The sequence below is a fragment of the Sus scrofa genome, chromosome 18 (genome assembly GCF_000003025.6).
Source record: "Sus scrofa isolate TJ Tabasco breed Duroc chromosome 18, Sscrofa11.1, whole genome shotgun sequence".
Lineage (NCBI taxonomy): Eukaryota > Metazoa > Chordata > Mammalia > Artiodactyla > Suidae > Sus > Sus scrofa.
The window spans coordinates 17,660,709-17,685,018 of NC_010460.4; the positions used below are offsets into that span (position 1 = coordinate 17,660,709).

Consider the following 24,310-nt stretch of genomic DNA (forward strand, 5'->3'; position numbering starts at 1 on the left):
CGAGGTGCGGGCAAATCACCTGGGGTTCTTGTTAAAAATGCAGATCATGATTCAATAGGTCTGGGGTGGGTCTGAGATTCTGCATTTCTAACAAGCACCTAATAAGGGCAATGCTGCCGGTGAGTGAGATACACTTTTGAGTAGAAAGGGCCTAAACCACAGGCCAATAAATGTTTAAGAGAGAATACACAATAATACTCAAGAAACTGAATCCCTTAAAATGATTTTTGCCTCTGTACCCCTTGGAAAGTCTACATGTACCCCCAGGGATAAGCATGCCTCAATTTAAAGACAGCTGCTCAAAATCAGCAACTAAAAATGGAAATTACTGGTTCTGAAGAGTATTTAAATTTTTAAATTTTAAACCACTGACTTTAGTCACATCACCTCTCTCTCTTTTTTTGGGGGGGGCGGGCACACTCATGATCTGTGGACATTCCCGGGCCAAGGACTGAACCTGGGCCACGGCAGAGTCACATCACTTTTCTATTTAAAATTATTTGATGGTTCCTCACTTCCTGAAAAATAAAATTAACACTAACACAGGATTAAGATCCTTTAATGTGTGTTTATAATCAAGTAAATCATATACACTCACACACAATCTCTACTTTTTCTTTATTTAAAGGTACTATTTATTTGTTAATTTAAAAAAAATTTTAAACTTCGGGCAATGTTCAAAGAACAGGCATTTAAAAAATTAAAGTCAACACAATTACTACACCCAAGAGATAATCACTGTTAAGACTCTGAGTAACTTTCTACAGCAGAAATTATCACAACATTGTAAATCAACTATACTTTAACAATTCTTTAAAAAATGAAAAAAAAGACCTTTGTAAATTCTTTGCAGTCTTTTCTATATGTATAAGCATACAAATGAGTGTGTGTGTGTGTGTGTGTGTGTGTGTGTGCGCGCGCGCGCGCGCGCGCGCTTAAAGATAAAATGGAGCAAATCACTTAATAAAGAGTTGGGTTTGGTTTTTCTTGACCTATGCGTTTTTTATATGCCATTATATCTACAGCATTAAAAAATATGCTAAAACTTACATTTTAATGGCAGCTATTGCCCATCATAATTCAAGGGTATCTCAAAAAAATTGTTCTGTTAAATCTAGTAAATCTCAGATTTACACAACTCTATCAATAATATTACATACTTGCTAGAGGATTAATTTGCAACCCATGCATTATATTTCACATAAATATGAAAATAATTACTGCCCTAAGTGCCCTGGAAAAGCAGGTTAAAATACTATAAACATTTAAAAAATATCCTAATTTTCTTAAAAGAATGAAATAAAATTCAAAGAATTTTGTTTTCATTATACTTAAATTTTTGCATAGAAAGTGGCAAATCTCCTAAATGCATTTGTGATAAGTGAATGTTTATTTCTCCTAATATGCAGAATCATAAAGGAAGTATGAGTAAATAGAGGGAAGAAATTCACTGACAAATAACGAGTAGAATAAATGTTAATTGTTCAGAGGGGAATATGGCAAGTGACTCTGAAATGCTATCAGCCAAGCTGCCTTCAGTAAACAACATCTTCTGTAATCTGCCAAGCTGCCTTCAATAAACAGTATCTATAACCGTAAATATGAAACAAATCTGAATATAAACTGAAAGATTTACTTTTTAATGTAAAAAGTGGTGAATGTGAAGAGAAGTATCAGCAGGTAAACTGGTTCACACATATAATATCTAAGGAAGAAGTACCTGATGAATGACCCAGCCTGTATCAAGTGTCCTATATTACCGTCTGGGAAAAGTCTACCTCAAGCCATCTTCCTGGTTCTGATATGTTATACTAACTCCACAAGTTCCAAATGTTAACCTAATTTCCCAAATAGGAGTTGTTGAATATGCACAAGAGTAAAAATAAATACCTGCATTCAAGGAATTTGAAGAACAGTAAAATAAATCAGATCTGTATTAAAGGAAATCATAGCTCATTTACCTCTTCCAAGAAGTCTCTACTCAAGCCCAAGCCAAGAGTAAAAGCTCCATCCCCTGAATCTCACTTCTGAGGCATTTACTGCTTTTATCATTCATCTGAACTTAGCTTTTGCTATATTCTATTGTACTATTATATGTATAGAAGCTCATCACCAGAAATTTTTTCTTGTAACTTCAAATAGGACTGCTCTTATTCAAGAATTAGAGGCACCCAATAACTTGTTTATGGCATGGATAGCCAAAAAGGTGAAAAGCCAAAATTGTGACTCAAATACCACAATGCAGCAATAAAAGTATAAAAAAAAAACAGTTTTCTTTAACCGTCATCCACAGTAGCATTTTAGGCTGTAGAAAATGGAGATGGTGATAGATATCAAACACTTAAACTTTCAGAACTGAGATATGTAAATTTTCCAATCATCCGAAATTTTAAATTCTGGAAGAAACTTCTGTCAAACTTATAGTTATTTTCAGTTCTTTTAAAATCTATACCTCAGTTTTTTTAAGGAAGGAATTCATAAGCAACTTAAATTTCATAAATATCTCCCATTCAAACTTTAGGAAAAAAATATCAACTTTCAACTAACATCCCCACCACAAACTATTTAGCAAAAGATGTGTGAACCCATGTATATCTCCACCTAAGTATGTACACTGATAGGTAGGTAAATAGTTTAAAAGATGAAGACATGGAGCTAATCCATATACATGCATTCTGAACAAAAATACAAGATCAAGGACTAGCTCAACCATCACAGAAAGTTCTTAGAGTAACAGACCTGAAGTCAAGTGATTTGCTATCTAATTTCAGATGGTCACTCTCCTTCTAGAGCTTCAAATCATATGCACTACTTCAATAACAGAGAAAAAAAAAAAATCAACCAAGAACAGCATGGCAGTTCCTTAATCAGTTAAACTTATGACCCACTTACCATATGACCCAACAATTCCATTCCAAGGCATTTATCAAAGAAAAATTAAAACATAAAACCACGTAAAAACTTGTAAACAAATGTTCACAGCAACATTATTCATTAATAGCCAAAAAAGTGGATACAAGCTAAATGTCCACCTACTAACAGATAAACAAAATGTGGTATACCCATACAATTGAGTATTACCTGCCATGAAAAGGATAATACCAATGCATGCTACAACATGCATGAACCTTGAAAAAGTATACCAAATGAATGAAGCCAATCACAAAGACTATATTATATGATTTCAGTTATATGAAATGTCTGGAATAGGCAAATCTATAGAGACAGAAAGTAAACTAATGGTTGCTCAGGGATGGACGAGTTAGCAGATAATAACAAAGGGTATAGTTTTCTTTTTGAGGTTATGAAAATGTTTTTAAAACTGACTGCAATGATGGTTGCATATATTTGTGAACACACTAAAAAGTACTGACTTGTACATTTTAAGAAGTTGAATGCATAAAATGAAAATTACCAAAAAACTTTTAAAACTAGATAGATAAGAAGCTATGCATCTAGATAATTATCTAGAAGCTATCTAATTTTCCAAGCAGAAACAAATCCAACTAGGAACCATGAAGTTGAGAGTTCAATCCCTGGCCTCGCACAGTGGACATTGCCATGAGTTGTGGTATAGGTCGCGTGTGCGGCTCAGATCTGGCGTTGCTGTGGCTGTGGCACAGGCTGGCAGGTATAGCTCTGATTTGACCTCTAGCTTGGGAACCTCCATATTAGGGTTAGGGTGCAGCCTAAAAAGCAAACGAAACAAAACAAAACAACCCTACCAGGGAGTTCCCATTATGGCTTAGCAGGTTAAGAACCCAACATAGTATCCATGTGCAGGTGCAGCCCTAAAAAGCAAACAAAACAAAACAAAACAAAACACAACAAACCCTATCAGGGAATTCCCATTGTGGCTTAGCAGGTTAAGAACCCAACATAGTATCCATGAGGATTCAGGTTTGATCCCTGCCCTCGGCCAAGATATTAAGGATCCAGTGTTGCTGCAAGCTGCAGTATAGAAGATAGGACGTTGCCTTGGCCTACCCCTTAGCTACAGCTCTGATTCTACCCTAGCCCAGGAATTCCCATTATGCCACAGGTGTGGCTGTTAAAAAAAAAAAAAAAAAAAAAAAAAAGTCCTACTATGTTTTACCTAAAAGTTAATGCAAATAGTAGAGCTATTTGCCTATCTGCAAAAAAAAAAAAGAAAAATTAACTTCACAGTATTTGATCAAGATATAAAGTACTTTTACATAAAAGGAAACTGTCTATAGACCAAATAAATGAATCTCATAAATATGTTCTATTTTTCAAATGCATGTGATTAATAAAATCAAAATTCGTTTAAAAGCCAAAATAAAGGGAGAAGGGAGGACGGAAAAGAAATGAGAAGAAGCAATGTCACTTTTGAATTATGCATGCACTCTCCAGACATCTCTAAGGACCTATTTAATCAAAATCACATTTTAATCCCAAATTACTAAGGATAATACCAAAGTAAACCCAGGGTACATAGAAACAAGTTTCCTATGCAGACAGTAGGAAAATAAACTGATACCCTTAATCCAACAATTCAATAGCTCAGGACTCATTAATACTCCCAATGGCCAAAAAACAACAAAAACAAAACAAACCAGAAAGCCTAAATGTCCCCCAAAAGGGTGTCAATTAAATAAAATGCCATAAAATCATTATATGGATAATAATGTACCCACAACAAATGATAATACAGGATACTAAATAATATGAGGAAATATTATATATTAATTAGGAAAATACAGAGTAGGAGAGCACAATATCAAATTGGAAAATATTACAGACACAATAATATCTGGAATGACATATATCACATAGTAATTAGTTATCTTTGGGTAGTAGGATTAAGGGTAATTTAAATTTTGTTTCTATGGAGATATATATACATATATACATATATTTTATGGCCACACTTGCAGCACATGGAAGTTCCCGGGCCAGGGACTGACTCTGAGCCACAGATGAGACTTATGCCACAGCTGCGGCAAAGACAAATCCTTTAACCCACTGCGCTGGGCTAGGAATTGAACTCACAACTCCATAGCAACCCAAGCCACTGCAGTTGGGTTCTTAACCTACTGCACTATAGTGGGAACTCCTTATGGGTCTATATGTTGCAAATTTTTCCAAAAGTAATTTAGGGTGAGTTTTTTGGCAATTAGAAAAAATATATATTCATTTTTAAACAAACTTTTAAATTAGTTGAAACAGGTTCACCTCCTATCCCAGGTGTGTCAAATCATATCACTTTTACTCTTCACCATGAATCACATGTTCATAAAGGTACATTTTTTTTTTTCTTCTTAGGGCTGTGCCCACAGCACATGGAAGTTCCCAGGTTAGGAGTCTAACCAGAGCTAGGCTGCCAGCCTATGCCACAGCCACAGCAACGCCAGATCCGAGCCGGAGCCACATCTGCAACCTACACCACAGCTCAGAGCAATGCCGGATCCTTAACCCACTGAGCAGGGCCAGGGATCAAACCTGCATTCTCATGGATATTAGTCAGGTTCCTTACTGCTAAGCCACAACAGGAACTCCTACAAAGGTACAGTTTTAATTAATGTGATTTTAAGTAATAAAGAAGAATAAAAGAAAAAAGGTAAACACTTTAAATGCATTCAATTTTACTATCTAAACTGTTCAAGTCTCTCACTAATATGTGTGGAAATACACATTCTGTATCTCATAGAATATTTATTCTATATCAATAAAATTACCTAATGTATAAATACACTCAAAGGTCCTCCCAATTTTTATATTAGTACATTAAAACCTTAAATGACAAATAAAATATATCCAAATATCCCCCCCATTCTAACTTGATAGCACTTCTTATCTATAATCCCAATTAGGCACATATTAAAACCATATAAAATACTGAAACAGCTTTAATAAGTCAGAAGGCCCAAGACTAGAGTCCTATCTCCTACCCTTTCAAATCTTAGATCTGCAAAAGTTAAAGCACCTCTCTGAAACTGTTTCCCTAGCTGTTAAAAAAAAAAAAAAAAAAAAAAAAAAAATGACAGTATTTACTGTAGAGTTTTGTGAAGACTAAATCAAAGACAACATGCCAAGTCCTAAGCATCATGTTTTTGGAATAGAAAGTACTCTAGTGGTGGTTGTTATTAGAGACACATGAAACAGTTTTTAAGTCCGGGAACTTGTCGAGCCACCTGAAAACTGTATGACCTTAGGCAAATTACTTAACCTATACGGACCTAGTTTACTCATCTGCAAAATAGATCTTCAGTAAAGATTAAGTAAAACTATATAGAAAAATCATCTTGCATATAGTAGATGCTCATAAACTGTAGTTAGTATCACTATTATCTATAGCAATAAACATTTGCATACAGAGATTAGCAGCTAATAAAATATTTTTACATATAAGAGTGCATGTAATTCTAAGAATTAATCATCATTTAAATTGGAGGTTCCCTTCTGTCACAGCAGGTTAAGATCTAGGATTGCCACAGCTGCAGGGGAGGGTCATTCCCTGGCCCAGGAATTTCTACATTCCACAGGTGCCACCAAATAAATAAATAGATGCACTTCTCTTAATTCTCAAATTAGTTGTAAACTTCAGGGAAAAAAAAGCAAAATACAATCAAGCTTATTTAAGCACACTGAAAAATATAAGGCCACTTTATTAGTTTCAAAATAAAAATGTATTATCTATATCTGCTTTAATACTTTATAGTTCAAATAAATCTAAAAGAGTTAGAACAGAAGATGGTTTTTTCTGCCTTTGGGAGAAGAAAAATGTTTTTCAAGTCTTTAGGAATGAAAATAGAGATATGAATTTTTTGTTGTTGTTCATGATTTCACAAGTCCTTCATAACTAAAATCCAAGTGCCTTTAATACAGGGAACGCTTTCAAATCTCTGAATTTGTGACTCCACCATTGTGCAGAAGCAGAACAGCTCTACAGTTAAAGTCATGAACTGTGGAGCCAAACTGCAAGGAGTTCAAATCCTGACTTCATAGACCTGTGTGTCTTGAGGAAAGTTTTAACCTCTCCATTTCTATTTCCTCAGCTGGAAAATGAAGATTCCTTATGTAACCGTTGTGAGGATTACATCAGTCAATACACTTAAAGTGTTCAAAAGAGAGCCTAGCAAATGGAAGACACATTATAAATGTTTCCCACTGTTACTATTGCTTTAGTATTACCCCCTCAAAATACCTCAACCAGTGACTTGGAACCAAAATATTTGTTATTCTGTAGACAATTTCAACAAATGGCTTTACTTAAAATTCAACCTGTGGAAGAAGTACTTTAACAAGACAGTCACCACCAGTAAAATACAGCAATTTCTGGTAGGATTTTAAGACAAAGGTAAGAAAAGTCAATTCCTTTCTTGCATTTCCTATTATACTAAGTTGTAACATCCCTACTTGCTAATAGAAGTTCGGGAATGGCACACACAAAACTCTCAAACTTAAGCTCCATACTCAGCTATAATCCTTCAGATAAAAAAGTTCAGATCACTCTTCCATTATAATAGTTTAGTGCTTTAAAATAAAAACTATACTGTGTAAGTGAAAAGAATAAAGACTAACAGCATAAATGAAAGTATTTAAAAGTTAAATATGCATTAAATACTAGTTTATGAATATATTTGAGAAAAATAGAACAATAGATTTCTCCTATTTCAAAGAGCTGTCTTCTAACTCCACTTCAAATGTGGAGCCAGGATAATGAGACATAAATCAAAGTAAAGTTGCCATCCCACTAATCATTTCCTGCTTGAAATGTACTCTTTTTATTTCATAACTCAGATGAGACTTGTGCTATCCAAGTCTCACCCCTACAACAGAAATTTAAGAAGTGAATTCCTGGAGTCAGTCTAACTTATGACCAGGAAAAGTCCGTACTGTCATCAGATCAAATGATGCCATTTCAATTTCCAACTGTGATCCTAACCTGAGTTAAAAAAATGCTGATTATCTACACAATCAACAACTTGTTAGCCCTGAAAATCCTAAGTACTTAGGGCCGCATTTCAACTGCGGCTAAGGGCTAGAATGTTTTACCTGTCTCAATCTCACATTAAAAGCTGGATTCCAGCATCAATCAGGGGACACAGCCATACAATCATCAATAAGCAACCATCCTAGCAACCATCAACAGGACTCAGAGACCAGACCAGACCACAGGTCACTTGGCACCCCTCACTGAATCAGATTCTCTTGAAGGACTGTCAACACTTGACCTGAGAATGGGCTGGCAGTCAAGAGAGTTTGATTCTTCTAGTCACAGCTCAATTTTTAGCTTTTTGACTGATTTAACTAGAGAAATCAAATTTGAGAAAATGTGAAGAAGTTTTGAAATATAGGTGGAAAACTGAATATGCTTCACACATCTAGTCATTTTATTTGTTCAGTAACAAAAATTTATCATTTCTAACTGTTTGGTTCATAAAATCATTCTTGGGCTTGTAAGATGACAACTGGCACTTTTCTTCAGGGTCTGCACACATCTTAAACGTTTACTAAGCCCGTTTCCCTATCTGTACATAAACTGAAGTTCAATCTGCTCCTCTCAAAGATAAGCTAAAGCTAAGTAAATACCGAATCAAAGTATTGTCAGCATTTCAGAAGCAATTTGCTACAGGAAAACATCAGGTTCTTCCATACCTCAATGGAACTCTTTAATATCTAAATTGGGGAACCAGACCAAGACAGGGTTGGAAGCCAAATTCACTGAAGCCAGACTTTTCTGTTTACATCTGAATTTCTGGGCTGGGAAATGGGTCTGTGTCTCCATACATCCACGCTCTGAGCCATCATTTAATGGTACTCTTCTGCAAGGTCCCTCCTACCCACTCTCTTTTTCAGAACTACCAGCCGGAAAAGATTTCCTCTACAAATCCTACGTCTCCCCACCTGCACAGATAGAGTCCACAACTTTTCAGCCGCCTGTGACTTTTACCACTCTTCTGGAGCTAATTACTTTTCAGGACCACCAACCCCTCTCCCCCAGAACAGTCACTCCTCAGCTTTACACTTTGTCCCGACAGCAATCGACTGAACCTTCTCCGTACTCCGGCCACCTCGGGCGCCCTCAAACGTCTTCACCAGTTGGCCAGCCGTCCGGACCCCGAAATCTCCGACTGCCGCCCCACCTCCGTGAGCCGCCCGCCCCCAAGCCCTCCTCAACCCCCACATCCCAGCCGCGGCATCGCCCAGCTGCTTGTCGTCCTACGCGCTCCGGCCCCGACACACACTTCGCCCCTACCCCCCCGGACCCTGCTCTACGGATCCTAACCCCTCCCTGAAGCGGGGGCGGGCTACGCTCTCAGGCGCTGGCCTGAGACTCGCGAGGCCGCGCGTCCCCCTTGCCAGGCCCCGCCTGGGCCTCTCCGCTCCACTGCTCTCCAAGGCCCTCCTGGCCCAGCCGTGATTATGCCGAAGAGTAGGGCTGCACGAGCCCAGGGCCCGGCACTTACTCGGGAAGGTAGGTGGAGGAGAAGGAGCTCCACTTGTGTAGCGCGTAGGGCAGAAGCCGGCACTCGGGCGCCGCAGCAACAGCCCCGCCAGCCGCCATCTTGTCAGCACCGTAGCGGTCGGGAGGAGGGGAGGGGCGTGGCTTGTTCTTAAAGGGGCCGCAGCTGGCCTGGGCCGTCAGTTCTTCCGGTCTCGCTGCGTTAGCCCAGCGTGGAGCGGCGAGAAGCGCCCAGGTCGGCAATTCTCCCTCGGGGTCTCTGACGCTGAGCGTTCCTGAATGACTGGCAGAAACTGGGACTGGAGTGTGAGCACCTGAGGGGCTCTCCAGTGGGGCTTGGAAGCGAGTGCCCCAGTGACTTTTCTTACAAGCTTGAGGTAAGGGAAAAGCCAAAAATATTATGAAAAGAAATAAATTGTAGTTATGGGCCAGGAAGGGAAAATGAGAAGACGAACCTGGAGAAGGGACGCCTTTGCGACTTTGGAAACCACTGCCCTCTCCAGTTTCTAAATTATTTTAAGGCAACAACATCGAAGGGAATTGGAATGGAATACCTAATGGCCTTTCCCTCTGGAGTTGTCATGTTTTTCAATGTCTTGTCCACTGTTCCAGAGTCACATGGAGACAGGAAAAGGAAATGCGCGCGTGTCCTCTCACCCTGTTCAGTTTTCAGTCTGTGCTACCTTTTGTTGTAAGCATCTGTTGGGCGCCCTCTCTTACCCATCTTGTGCAATTGGTTTGCTCAGTAATGACATTCGCCCACAGATCAGAACAGTCCTTAAGGAGCTCGGAAACTGGGTGTCATCATCCTTCCAGCTGGTAAATCTGACCACTTTTAACTGACAGATATATAGCCCAAAAGTTTTGAAAGAGCAAAAGACAGAGTTTCAAGAAAATGACAGCCCATGTGTTCCAAATACCATATCAGAGCCATACCAACTTCTTATCAGAAAAGGAACACCAATACCTAAATATCTAGCAGCTTTAGATTACTTCCCATCAAATACCTGTTGGTCAGGGTTGTGCGTGTTTCTTCCTTGACTTAGCCACTGCAGTATCAAGTTACTTGTCATTCATTGTCTGAAAAGTTTCACTCCTGAAAGCCTGCACAGCATCTCCATCTCCTCCTGAACCATGGAAAAACTCAGAGTTTCTTAGTGAAGGACCAAAGTGAGTTGAAACACCGCAGTACTATAATGGTATTCTTTTCCTGCTATAACCCCTTAACCTGCCCAGACTTTCTCAAATCCTTTCCTGACTTCCTGTTTCCATAGGGGAAAACTTAGTAGTAGCCTCCACTAGGATGTTAGATCATGAATGCCAAATAGAAAGCCCACAGTATGTTAGCCTTTAAAATCGCATGTGCTTTGCATGTTGCAGCATGTTGGAAAACTGTTTGTTCCTAGAGGAAATGCTCTAATTTCAGTGACTGGAGTTGAGAGTCCAGAGACAACAGAAGAGGCCAGAGAAGATGAGTTAGTCCCAAAGGTGATTAGTGGTTATCTTTGGGAAAAAGAGATACTTTTAAGGGTAGAACATTAAAATGGTTACTCAGTTCAGTTAGCTTGGTGCCCTGAATTTTCAAACCATACCTCTTAGCCAAGTATAAGTCAAGTCCTTGTTTTCCAGACAGAGAGTTATGGGCCCTGAATGATCTTATAAAAAACACACATAAGCCAATTTTTCCTAAGATGACTTCTTGGACTTTCAGTGATTTTCTATTCGCTTTGGTTAACATTGAAAGTCCTTAGCATAGGCCTTTCATATCCTGCCTTGATTACCTACCTCTCTAGCCTTCTCTCTCTTCTTTCTTCTTTGCACTTCTTACTCTAGCCACTAATTGGCTCCTCTAGATTCTGTGCCTTCTCTGGACTCTAGGACTTAGTCTAAGTCAAGCCAGGAATACTTTCCCCCATTCTTCACCTGACTAACTTCTGTTTGTTTTTCAGACTATTTAATTCTCATCACCTATTTCGGGGTTAGGTGCCATTTTTTACATTTCTCTTGTCACCCTGAGTTTCCTTCCTTATCCTAGCAAACATCACAATATATTTTCATTTCCTCTTTATTTCTCATTCTCCCTCCCTAAACTATAACTCTCACGAAGGTAGGAGCCATGCATAGCTTGTTCACAGTTGTATCTTTAGTCCTGTTGGAGTGCCTAGCATATAGTGGATGGTCAATAAATAGTTATAGAAGAATGAATGAATTGTGCTAAAACAGTACTTGATTTGCAAAGGAGAAAGAATGCTAGAGCTTCTCCGTCTACAAAAATGTATCCCTGAGGTATGACTGCCACCAAGAATGTAAAGATGCAGGACAGCATGGCTCTCCTGCAGCACATATTTTACAAATGGTAAAATAATTTAAAGCATTTGTTTATTAACATGAATACAGATAGATATGATACTGAACCCAAAACTTGTGTAAATGTTAAGGTAAAACAGAAGACTAAAGAAATTTCAAATTCTGCAAGAGTCTGCCGTAGCTCATGTCTCCTATCTCCTGAGGGTACCCTTTTACCTCTTTTGCCTTTGGGCCATAGCCTTAAGTGATGGGGTTTATCGCAAGGATACCCATGGAAGGCCTGGAAACTGTCAGCAGCCATTTAGTCCCTCTAGTTCCCCCACACTTCAAAGATTAGTACATATCAATGGTCTCATGGAGACCTGAGCAATGGGTCATGATTTTTCAAGAATCAGCTGCTCTAGTAATTCAATTATCTTGTCAACCCTTAAAACAAATCTTTTACTCTCTATTGATCTTTCAACATGCTTCTCATAGCAAATACTTTCCAGAGTGACTGATTATATTTGGTTTGTCACCATTCACTATCTTTTCCTTCAAGAAAAGATTTGAAGAAAGGCTGTGATATGTCAGGCCCTGTCCTGATGCTAAGGAAGCAGAGATAAACAGACATACCAGACAAAGTCGCTGCTTGCATGAAGCTTACATTCTTGCAGGGCCGCATGTAATAAATATAGTAATTAGGTCAACTGGATAACTTCAGTTGGTGCATTTTAGGTGCTAAGGAGAGACTACACCGGAGTAATATTTACATTGGATGGTAAAGGAAAAATCTCTAAGAAGATAATATTTGAGCTAATACCTGTGCAGTGAGAAAGTGCCAACCATACAAAGGCTGGATTAAACATTCCTGGAAGAGAGAATAAGCAAGTGCAGTACGCCTGCAGCAGGGAAGAGGTTGGTGTGTTAAAGAAGAGAAAGTGTGGCAGGAGCATCATGATGGAGAGGGAAACAGGGGTCAGAACAAGTAGCGCCCCAGCAGTCAGGGTAAGGAGTAGTGACACGGAAATGTGAAGTAGAGACCTGTGTGGGGATTCAAGCCAAGGAGTAGGGCGATCCACTTGGCATTTTGTAAATATCACTCTGCAAAACTGAAAATGAGTCGGAGAGAGGCAAGGGTTGAAGTGAGGAGACTTGACAGGAGGTTAAGCCAGGCAGGAAATGATGATAGCTTGCACTGGCAGAGGGGATGGAGAGAAGTGGTTGATGTGTTTTGGAAGTAAAGCCAACTAGGCTTGCTGATGAGGGAGGGAAAGCAGGAAGAAAAGGAAAGGATCTAGGATAACTCCTGGGTTTTGTGTTTGCACCACTGAATGATGCTTTTATTGAGAGGAGGAGGTTGGAAAAGTTTTAAGGTAGAAGGGATTAAGAATTCTGACTTCAGTGTACTATATAGAGAATGCCTAATAGAGATCCAGGTGGAATTACCAAGCATCCAATATGGGGGCCTATATTGGTCAGAGTCTTATATCAAACCACCCCATAGATCTAACCAGTCAGGGCATGCTTTTTTTTTTTTTTTGGCGTAGGCACTGCTTCCTGGGTCAATCAGTTTTTCTGTAAATAGCAGTCACCATAGCCCTGGGTATAGCAGCTCTAGAAACCATCTGTGGCAGCCTTCTGCAAAAGGCGTTGAGGGGTACAAAATAGTCTAGAGAAAGAAACCTAGAATGTACATTAAAAATCTTGCTTTCAGTCCAAGTTCTGCTACTCTTCCAGGAATGGGACCTTGGGAAAGTTACTTCTCAGAGTCTTCATTTTCCACCATGATAAAGTGGTCTTCAATCAAATCTATCCTGTCTATTTCACAGGGGGATTTTGAAGGTCAAGTGAAGGAAGAAGGCCTAGCTCATCTGCTATGATCTAAGTTCTCATTTAATTCTCACAGAAACTCTGAGCGGGAAATATTATTATTCCCTTTTTCACAAATGAGAAAAGTAAGAAAGGTTAACTAACTGTTTGTTTTCTTTGGTTTGCCCCTTGCAGATGTGTGCGAGGGAAGAGGTGAGGTTGGGATTTCCTTCCCCTGACTCCCTGCTTGTAAGCACAGTGGGCTAACTGGCCCTTTTAACCAGAGGTCGCAAGTCCTCCCAAGTGGCCTCTCCGCACAGCTCTCGCTAGTTCTGGGTTCCAGTAACCACCACCTCCCCTTGCTCCCTGTGGTTTCCCAGTATGTCTTCACATCTTTATAAATAGTCCCTTTATTAAACCTCTCAAATTGTCCAATTTGGGAATGCCATCTGTTTCCAGCTGGGACCCTAACCATGATAATAACTTATCCAAGGAAATATAACTAATCAGTGACAGAGTCAGAATCTCTTTGGTGCAAAAGCCCACCCTATTTGACTGCATCCTCTTCTTCTCAGGTGGGAAGAGACTTAGTGCTATTCAGGTATAAGATATGGCCATATAATGAAGAGATAAAGAGCAAAACAAATCCAGCTCATTTTATTTATGTCCAGGCAAAGAAGCATACCAATTGAGTGGGGGGTGGGGGAAAGAAGGTGTTTTTAATTTTTAGGAAGGGGTGTCTTGGTTTGTTACATTAATTAAAGATTAAAATAAATGCTCTAAATATGTGGGAATAAAGCCACAGCTTTGTATATGATTGGTTAACAAGCCCTATACTTCATGGACGAGGAAAAATGTCTTCAGATTGGTCTTTTAAGGGTCTTGCTTTAACTTACCAAGATCATTCAAAGTTCATTGTTTCTTTAACAATTTTCAGCTGGTTGGGAGAGACCACGCAGTACTCAATATGCTATATCCTAGGTAAGCTCTGCTGTAAAAGGAAGAATTTCCCTTCATGATACTATTATGCAACAGATGAAGAAACTAATACCCATGTATATTGGATATCATGTCTAAGGTCGTTTACACAGCTGGGCTGTTTGCAGATCTGAATTTAGAACCCAAGTATCTAAATCTTGGTCTCTTTTTTCCTAATGTAATTAATGGGAACTTTTTTTTTTTTTTTTTTTTTTTTTGCCTTTTTGCCTTTTTGCCATTTTTTGGACTGCTCCCGTAGCATATGGAGGTTCCCAGGCTAGGGGTCCAATCGGAGCTATAGCCGCCAGCCTACGCCAGAGCCACTGCAACGCGGGATCCGAGCCACGTCTGCGACCTACACCACAGCTCACAGCAAAGCCAGATCCTTAAGCCACTGAGCAAGGCCAGGGATCGAACCCACAACCTCATGGTTCCTAGTTGGATTCATTAACCACTGCGCCATGACGGGAACTCCAGTGGGAACTTTTTAGGTCTACACCTACATTACTCTTTAAATCCTGTATAACTAGCAAATAGTAGATACTCCAGAAACATTTCCTGAATTGAATCCCTTAGTTCCTCCTCCTGAATTTTTCTTTTTCTTTCTTTTTTTCTCTTTCTCTCTCTTTCCCTTTCTATCTTTCTTTCTTTCTTTCTTTCTTTCTTTCTTTCTTTCTTTCTTTCTTTCTTTCTTTCTTTCTTTCTTCCTCTCTTTCTCGCTTTCTTTTTTTTTGCCACAGCATGGCACATGGAGATTCCCAGGCCAGGGATCCATCTTGAGCCACAGCAGTGACCTGAGCCACTGCAGTGATAACACTGGATCCTTAACCTGCTACACCACAAGGAAACTCCCCCTCCTGAATTTCTTCTAATTGTATTAGTTCATGCTGCTTAAATAAAAATATCATAGACTGTGTTGCTTAAACAACAAACATTTCTCACAGTTCTGGAGGCTAGGAAGTCCAAGATCAAGACACTAGTAGATTTAGTACCTGGTAAGAGCCCTCTTCCTGGTTTGTAGACAGCCAAGTTCTTGCTTTCATCCCTGGCCCCCAAAAGTGCATGTCCTTACAGACAAAATCATGCATTCTATCCCAAATAGCCCCCAAAGTCTTAATTTATTCCAGCATCAACTCTAAAGTCCAGGGTCTCATCTAAATCAGACATGAGTGAGACTCATTCTGAGGCAAAATTCCTCTCAGAGTTCCCTGGTGGATCAGTGGGTTAGGGATCTGGCATTGTCACTGTTGTGGCTGGGTTTCACTCCCTGGTCCAGAGTGCTTCCACATGCTTCAGGCACAGCCAAAAGATAACAATAATAAAATTTTTTAAATTCCTCTCCAGCTATGAACCTGTGAAACCAGAGAGTAGGATAGAAATTCCCTTTCCAAAAGAAAGAAAGAGGAAAGAAGGAAGGAGTAATGAGCCCCAAACAAGTCCAAAACCTAGCAGAGCAAACTCCATGAGATCTTAAGGCTAGAGAACAATCCCTCTGGTTTGATGCTCTGCCTCTGGACCCTCCTAGAGTGGTCCTGCTGCAGAAGCTCTGCCAGCCAGAGACACCCACCAGCGGCTTTGCCAGAAAGTGGTCACTCCCTAAAGGCTCTAGGTGGTCCCAAGAGTCACTCCCATGACTTTGGTTAGAGGCGATCTGGCCTGTTGAAACCAAGGCAGTTCCCTTCTCTCTCACCTCACTTTTTGAAACCCTGATTTCTAAACTGCCTTCAGGGTCATTCTTTCTTGTCTTGAAGAACAGCTTATATTCCAACTGAATAGCTCTATGGTCCCAGGCCTGTAAAATCCAAGACGTCCATCAGTCATGCTTTCTCATTTTTTGTAATATGGACAGGCTGACAATTTTCTGGTTCCTTTTTGCCTAACAATCATCAATTCACTTCTCTCTTCTCACGTTTTGCAATGCAAGCAGTCAGGAGGAACCAAGCTGCTCCTTCAACACTTGGTGTAGGAATCTCCTCAACTAGATATCCATTTTCATCACTTGAAAGTTCTTACCTTCCACAAAATACTAGAATATGAACACAATTCAGCCAAGTTTTTGGCACGGTATAACAAGGATCACCTTGCCTCTGGTTTCTAATAACGTATTTCTCTTTTCTGTCTGAGACCGGAATGGCCTTTACTGTCCATATTTCTACCAACACTCTGTGCATGATTATTTATATTCTCTAGGAAGATGGAAACATTCTCTGCAGCTTTCATCTTCTCTCTCTGAGATCTCACCAGAATTGCCTCTAGGAGTCCCTTCATAACAATGTTGACTTTTTCTAGCAGGCAGCTCAGAAATCTTCCAGCTTCTGCCTATTACCCGGTTCCAAAGCTGCTTCCATATTTTTAGGTATTTATTATAGCAGCACCCTCTCTTCTGCGTACCAATTTCTGTCATAGTCAGCGTGGGCTGCTATAACAAAAATATCATATACTGGGCAGCTTAAACCACAGACATTCATTTCTCACACTTGGATGCTGTAAGGTCCAGGATTAAGGTGCCAGTAGATCTGGTGTCTGACAGGAGCCCTATTCCTAGTTTGCACTACACCGTCTTCTTGCCGTCCTCACATGCCTGAGAGAGAAGAGCTCTGGTCTCTTCACTGCCTATAAGGGCACTTCTCCCATCAGGAGGCTCCACCTTCATGACCTCATCTCAAGTGAAGTGAATTACTTCTCAAAGGCCCTGTCCCCAGATAACAGCACATTGGGGACTGGGGCTTCATTATATGAATTGGGAGGTAGACACTCACATTCAGTCCATAGCAATAATTTATGAGTATATATTTTTTAAATAAAGTAAGTTAGCTTCGGGATCATCTATAGATCAGAAGACTGGAAAGAGCTGAAGGCATAAGGGCTATCAATCAATTTCTGGTCAGTCAGTGAAGAAAATCACCATGAGGATTAGAAAAGTGAATTTCCTTCAGTTTAATTCCCATTGAACATTTATTTTCTACCAGGAACTTACATGCGTTATCTCAATTAATCCTCACAACAGCCCTGTGAGTAAACTCACGTTCTTTGTGTTAAAACTCCTGTGTGTGTCCTCTCTAATTCTCACATGTATGCATTCCTAACATCACCCCAGGATTTAGGATTCCTAAAGGAAGGCCAAGAGAAGGAATCTTGTGTTTTCCTAAGGCGCTGCCTCAATCTTCTCCTTTCTCATGAGTTCCATGTTAACTCATTTCAGCTTTGTCATTGCTGTTCGAAATCATTTCTTTGAGCACAACACTGCCAAAAGGAGTAGATGGAAAGTAAACACTAATGTTCTGTTTGCTAAGTAAGGGGATATCCCTATTCTTTTCTAGGACAAAGAAACTTCAGCCTGGCCCCAGTGGGGCCTTTGCCCAGGTCACAGGTGAACATTGAGACTGGCTTCAGGTATGATGCTCAGGTCTGTCTTCTCCCAGGAGGTGGCAGCAGCAGCAGCCTCAGCTTGCTGGGGAAATCAGACAGAATTCATCCTTTTGTCTGTTGGCATCCAAACCTAGAAATTCCTGGTTCCAGAGACCGCTTTATCCCTCTCTTGGTTTTCTGAGCTTGGTTGAAGTCAGGGCACAGGTAGTTCAGGAACTGACAACGATTCCTCTCATAAGTGCCTAGTATTTTGGTAAACACTTTGGTCTAAACTATGACCTTGAAGCATGTATGAAGGAGGACCAGGAAGTCTCATGCCAGGGAAAAGGGCTTCAAAAAAGAACAGACAATAACTTAAACACATATCCACATCAAAACAAATCCAGAGGACTCCAGCTTACAATGTGATGCCACACAAAGAATATAGATTCTAGACCTGGCCTCCCAGCTACCAGCCAGCTAGCTGACCTTGTCATTGAATCTGTCAGAGCTTCTATTTCCTCTTCCACCCAGTGTGCACCAGATGATCTTTGAGCATCTGCTAATTCTTAAATTATGAGTTAGTACATTTTTATTTTCTGGATTAAGTAGGGTTGGGCCTTCACTCTTTCAGAATTTTAAAAATCTCAGACACAACAAAGCACCACTGGTTCCAAGTTGAGTCCCCAGGTGAGCACAAATCCTGGCGAGCACTGCCAGCTGCCTAGGTGGTGGGCAGGAATCCCAGGAAATATCTGAACACCACACCGCAATGGATGAACCGTCAGCTGCTGGGGGTTGCTCTCCAAATTACCACATCTAAAACGAAGCTGAGAAGATAATATTCCAAGAAGCAATTAACACTGATTCCTAGTGTATTTGGAACCAAAAGGCCTTTGGGGAAAAGTGAAAGTGGCTCGAAAAAAGTACCCCAGCCCTCTGAGTAAAAATGTTTGAAGTTACGGGGATTCATCAACTCAGGATCCTTCAGTGTATTTGTCCCATCACCACAGTCAGGGCTCAACCTGGTCTTGTGAAGGAGGAGACTGAACCAGCTCCTTTCATTTCCCCCCTACTTCATCCTATTGCTCTTACTTTCATTGCTTGAACTGCTTGAATTTTCATCCATTCATTCAGTAAACACTTGTTGGGCACCTACTGTGTGCCAGGTGCTGGCATATACCTTGCTCTTAAGGAGCTCATAATCAAGTAGTCAGATTTTAAACAGAAAGCATTTAGAAAAGAACTAGCATATAAAATACAAGGTCATGATGGTCATAGTGATGGTTAGTGGTTGCATTATCTCTGTAAGGCCACAGGCCAAATATATTTCCTTAATAACTCTATCTCCAGAACATAGTAGAATCATCTAGAGATGATCCTATAGGTCTGTAGACATTGGCTCCTGTGGGTCTGTCAAGGCAACTTTTTCTTCCTATTTCATGTGGAAGTCATGCTGTTCGAATTCCTTCCTAGGTTAGGAAGCTTTGGCTCCAGAGACTACTATAAAGTGAAGTATTTCTGTTACCTGGCATGAGAGGATGGGGCTAATTGTGGGCTTCCAGCTTCCTCCTCTACCTCTTCTCCTTAAGCATATCACATAGGTGATGAGCAGATTAAATAAGTTTCAGTGTTACTGAAACAGAGGGAACTGGACAGAGGGAGCTGAGGAATGACAGAAATAGGAGAGCGTGATAATAGCAATTCTAGGTGGCTCCACACTGGAAAACCTAAACAGGCCAGAAAGTAAGGGATCACAGGGATGCCCAGCAGGACAAGGGACTGAATTGAGCTATACAGTAAAACAAGCACAGCAAACTATTTCTCCTGGTTCCCCATCTCAAATCCATCTGAGGACATCAACTCGTGTTGGTCTTCAAAGAGATACAAGATGCCCTCATCATGTCAGAATCAGGTCAAATCATTTCTCAAATGTAAATTTTTTTATAGAGACCTTTCTTACCATGTTGAAAATTTTGACTTATTTTCTTCTTGTATATTTCCAAATAAGTTCAGAATGATTTCCTTCTCCCTCTACTCCTACAACCAGTTTTTAGCAACGCCAGCCACTAAATATATAGTACAATGTTTGAGAACCTCTGGCCTTTGGCCTAATTTTATCCAATTTAATGTTGGGGTCACTGCTCTCATAGCCCCCCAAAATAACCACCCTTACAACGGGGTTCTCTGATGAGCATGTTTCTATGTGAAGCCAAGATTGAGAACTTTTCCCCCTTAGGTCTTAGGAGATAGGAAGCTGCCTGTAACTGGCAGATAGGAAGCTGAGCTCTCCTTCTCCCTTTGGAATTTCTCCAGAGAAGTCAGCCTCCAGAAAGCAGACACTGTAATGGCAGCTAGCTTGGACATCCATTTGTAAGGTTTCCATTTCAACTTTCCCACATTATCCACCAGGTCTACAGTTAAAATGATTTTAGGGCTTAGAGTTGTGAACAGTGGTTAATCAGCATTTCAAAGAGAAACGGTAGCAGGTGATGGTGGTTGTACAAATGCCACGTTCTAGAGATCGCCACATTCATCTTAAAAACAAACCTACAAATTTTTTTAAAACTCACACACTATTCAGTCATCTTTTTTTATTCATGTTTCTTCTGCTTTCTCTCTCTTCCTACCTAGCTATCTCCTTCACCTGTTCTCCACTCTATCAGTTTCTTTCTGTCTTCTTCCCCTTACGCCTTGTTAATCTGTCTTTACTCTCAGCCTCTTCCTGTTCCTTCTGCATCTGACTCCATTTCTTTTACTCTGTATTGTCTCCCCTTTACCCACAGCACTTACCTCTCTCCACTGTTTCATCATCTTTCCCACTTGCAGGTCTCAAGTTGATTATACCATAGAACAAAACTATTGTTAGATATTTATAATTTTTTTTTTTTTTTTTTGGGCCGCACCTGAGGCATATGGAAGTTCCCAGGCTAGGGGTCAAATCGGAGCCACAGCTGCCAGCCTACTCCACAGCCGCAGCAACGTGGGATCCAAGCTGCATCTGCGAACTTCACCACAGCTTACAGTAACGCTGGATCCTTAACCCACTGAGTGGGACCAGGGATCGAACCCGTATCCTCATGGATACTAGTTGGATTCGTTTCTGCTGAGCCATGACAGGAACTCCCTATAATTATTAAATAAGATGTTTTGTTGTTAATTTTAAAAGCAGATATGTTCTGAAAATGCTGTATTTTTCTCTCCAAGAAGGAAAAAAAAAAAAGACCTGCTCATAGTTAGCACTCCTTAAATACTAACTATAATTATTTTTCTTATAACTTCTTATATAGCCTCAGATTACTTTTTTCAGGTAGTTCAGTGACCCTCAATAGAAAAATGGTTCTCCGTTCTTCAGGAATCCTGACAGCAGCAGCTGACATCAATATAGAAAGAGAAGCAAGCTAAAAACAGTTGTTGAGTGTATGCACCCTGAATGGCATATTCAGCTGCAAAATCATCATCATGATTATTATTGTAATTGCAGAGGGGAGGCATTTAAATAATTGTTCAAAGTGTCTTCTTGAGGAAATAACTAAATCAGGGCCAGCTGTCACAAACCAACCTACAATAATAATCCCGTATGTGCGCCTTCCGTATTCATGGGAACTCGTCAATAACAAATTTAAGCATTCATCTACTGTCCTTAAGCAACCTAGAAAATAACACACAAACCTTGATCAGATCCTGTGTCTCACTTGGTAGTGACCTGTGTTTGTAAGCAGTGTCCCAGAGCAATCTTAGACTCATACACCACAAAACAAAAATTGCACCATCAGTTCAGTGGCAAACCAGGGTGGGTGGTCCAGCATCCATCTGCTGTGTCATTAAATCTAGGTACACAAGCAGTGTGGAAACCACGTAGATACATCAGCAGACAACTAAGGGACTTAGATTAAATATCCACAACGGTAGACATGTTTTATTGATTTGAAATTTGTAAACAAATGGGAACTGTGAGAAACGAAGGAAGGTCTTGTTTTTAGTTTACTGGTGAAATCACCCAAAAGTATTTGAGGTTTTCTCTTCCCAAGATACAGCTGTGAAATGACTAATAGGAATTAAGTGAGCCTGTACCAGGAACTCAATGTGCCACTTCACTGGGAACAGAAAATGTTCCCCTGATAGAGGCTGTCCTCTTAGATTATTACCTTGGATGTTTTAAAGAGACTCAGCCAGACACAAATGTGGTGCATTTATAAAGAACAAGAATCATGCAAACGCCTTTGTAAATTTTCCCCACATCTCAGTACTTTTGAGTCACGTTTATATCTGAACTTCCACATTCCTGAAAAAAATTCAGGAGAGAGGAAGAAAGAAAATTTCCCATCGCACTGTTCTTTTCTTGCTGGCTACTGTAGTCTTCCAATAGGAGTCTGGCTAAAGGCTTGGCCTGAGAAATTTTAGAAAAGTTCTAAAAATCATACACCTAGGTACAGTGGCTCAATACTATTTGCGTATTTGCATCCCTAACTAAAATTAATTTTCCCACACACAACCTCATCCTGTTTCAGTAATTTAAATATTTTCTACAAATGTGTCAGAAGGGGGATTGATTGACATTTTAAAAGTTGTTTCAAGGCACAATCTATGTGGTTTTTTTTATCATAAAAGTAAAGCACTACCATAATGAAAATAAATTCAAACTTCAAAAGGGCTTAAAATGGAAAGAAAAATCTCCTTTCTACTCTTATCCTAAGATCAGCACTATGAACTATTTCTTGCTTTTTTTTTTTTTTTTTTTTTTTTTTTGCTTTTTGGGCCACACCCACGGCATGTGGAAGTTCCCAGGCTAGTGGTCAAATCAGAGCTACAGCTGCTGGCCTACACCACAGCCACAGCAACGCAGGATCCAAGCCACATCTGCAGCGCAGCTCATGGCAACGCCGAATCCTTAGCTCACTGAGCAAGGCCAGGGATCAAACCCACATCCTCAGGGATCCTCGTTGGGTTTGTTAACTGCTGAGCCACGAAGGAAACTCCAATTAACTATGTCTTGTGTATTTTTTCCACATAGGTATATACCATATATATACCGTTTTTCCACAAAGCAGATCACAAAATTTACAGTGTCCTATTGTGAGATAATAGAAAATGCATACATTGAACTGTGCCCCAGTTCCAGCACAGAGCTCCTAAAAGCCGTGTAAATATTCCTAAGTGATAAGAGCACTCGGAGCATCTTTTGTTCTAATATTTGGTTTTTGACCCTGCTTCCTATCCAAGGTCCTAAATGCCTTTGAATTTCCTGGGTGATTGTAGTGTCTTTTGTTCTAGTGAAGTGTGCTACAGGATGGCTCCTGGATGAGAGCTGGTCCCCAGAAAGACCAAGCCAGGATTAGAAGCTTGCAATTTTCAGCCCCACCACTCAGTTGCCAGAGAGGAAAGATCTAGAAATGAATTAATAATTGATCATGCATATGCAGTGAAGCCTCTATAAGAATCCAAATAGCGTGGGGTTCAGAGGGCTTCCAGATAGGTGAACACGTCCACCTAATGAGAGCATGAAGCCCCCAAAATTCATAGGCTCCTGTGCAGAGATCTTTCCAGACCTTGCTTATGTATCTCTTCATCTGGCTGGTCATCCATATCCTTTACATTACCCTCTATTATAAATTGCTAAGTAAGTGTTTCCCAGAGTTCTCTGAGCTGTTCTGGCAAATAATTCAGCCTAAGGGGTAAGAGGTCATGGGAATCTCTTAGTTTGTAGCCAAGTCAGACAGCAGTTGTGGGTAACCTGGGAACCTACTACTTGAGATTAGCATCTGAAGTAGGGGGCAGTCTTGTGGGACTGAGTCCTTAACCGGTGGGATCTGACTTTCTCTCAAGTTCAATAGTGTCAAGATTGAATGAAATTGTAGGACACCCAGCTGGTCAGAGAATTGCTTGGTTTGGGGAAAACACCCACATATCCGGTGTCAGAAGTGTTGTTGAGTGTGATAGTGTGAGAGTAAAGGAGAGACACACAGGAGGAAGAGGGAGTCTTTGCTAAACACCCATACCTTCTTTATTCATTTAATAATATATCAGAGATACTCCCATGTCAGTACACACAGATCTTCAAAAATCTTTTAATTGTTGAATGTGCTGTAATTTAACCATTGCCCCATTGACGAACATTTAAATCATTTCCTCTTATTGTTGTAAACAGTATTTCAGTGAATATCTTTATATGTGCATCATTGGGAATTTGTATGACTCTATCTTGGATAAATTCCTATAAGTGAAATTGCCAGGTCAAAAGATATGTACATTTAAATTGGGTCAGATGTTCTCAAATTGTAATCCCCAAATAGTTGTTCCAATCCACATTTCCTATGAACAGTATAAGTTAACTTACACCCTTGTCAAAACTGAGTTTTATCAAACTCTCCACTTTTTGTTGATCTGATAGATAAAAATGGTCTCACATTGTTATGGTTTGGACTTTTCTAAGCACTGATGAAGTTGTATTTTTTT

At 40.0% G+C, this 24,310-nt stretch overlaps 1 protein-coding gene and 1 long non-coding RNA gene across 18 annotated transcripts in view; one reads left to right on the forward strand and one right to left on the reverse strand.

Moving 5' to 3' along the window:
- MKLN1 (muskelin 1) overlaps nt 1-24,310 on the reverse strand; it is a 338,714-nt gene that overhangs the window by 166,903 nt on the left and 147,501 nt on the right. The window contains exon 1 of one of the 8 annotated variants that reach the window (XM_003134667.4): nt 9,435-9,580. The exons of 3 other annotated variants lie outside the window; for them this stretch is intronic. In XM_003134667.4, coding sequence (XP_003134715.1) covers nt 9,435-9,532 — 98 coding nt within the window. In that variant the 5' untranslated portion in view covers nt 9,533-9,580. Of the gene's footprint in view, nt 1-8,871; nt 8,966-8,990; nt 9,217-9,434; nt 9,581-24,310 lie in introns of those variants that run through there. 4 more of the 8 variants (XM_021078935.1, XM_021078933.1, XM_013990796.2 and 1 more) reach the window with 4 other exon arrangements.
- LOC106506781 overlaps nt 9,309-24,310 on the forward strand; it is a 277,552-nt gene continuing 262,550 nt past the window's right edge. For 5 of the 10 annotated variants that reach the window (XR_002340368.1, XR_002340366.1, XR_002340369.1 and 2 more), the window contains exon 1: nt 9,635-9,807. This is a non-coding gene — a long non-coding RNA (uncharacterized LOC106506781). Of the gene's footprint in view, nt 9,443-9,634; nt 9,808-24,310 lie in introns of those variants that run through there. The other 5 variants (XR_002340360.1, XR_002340362.1, XR_002340363.1 and 2 more) reach the window with 3 other exon arrangements.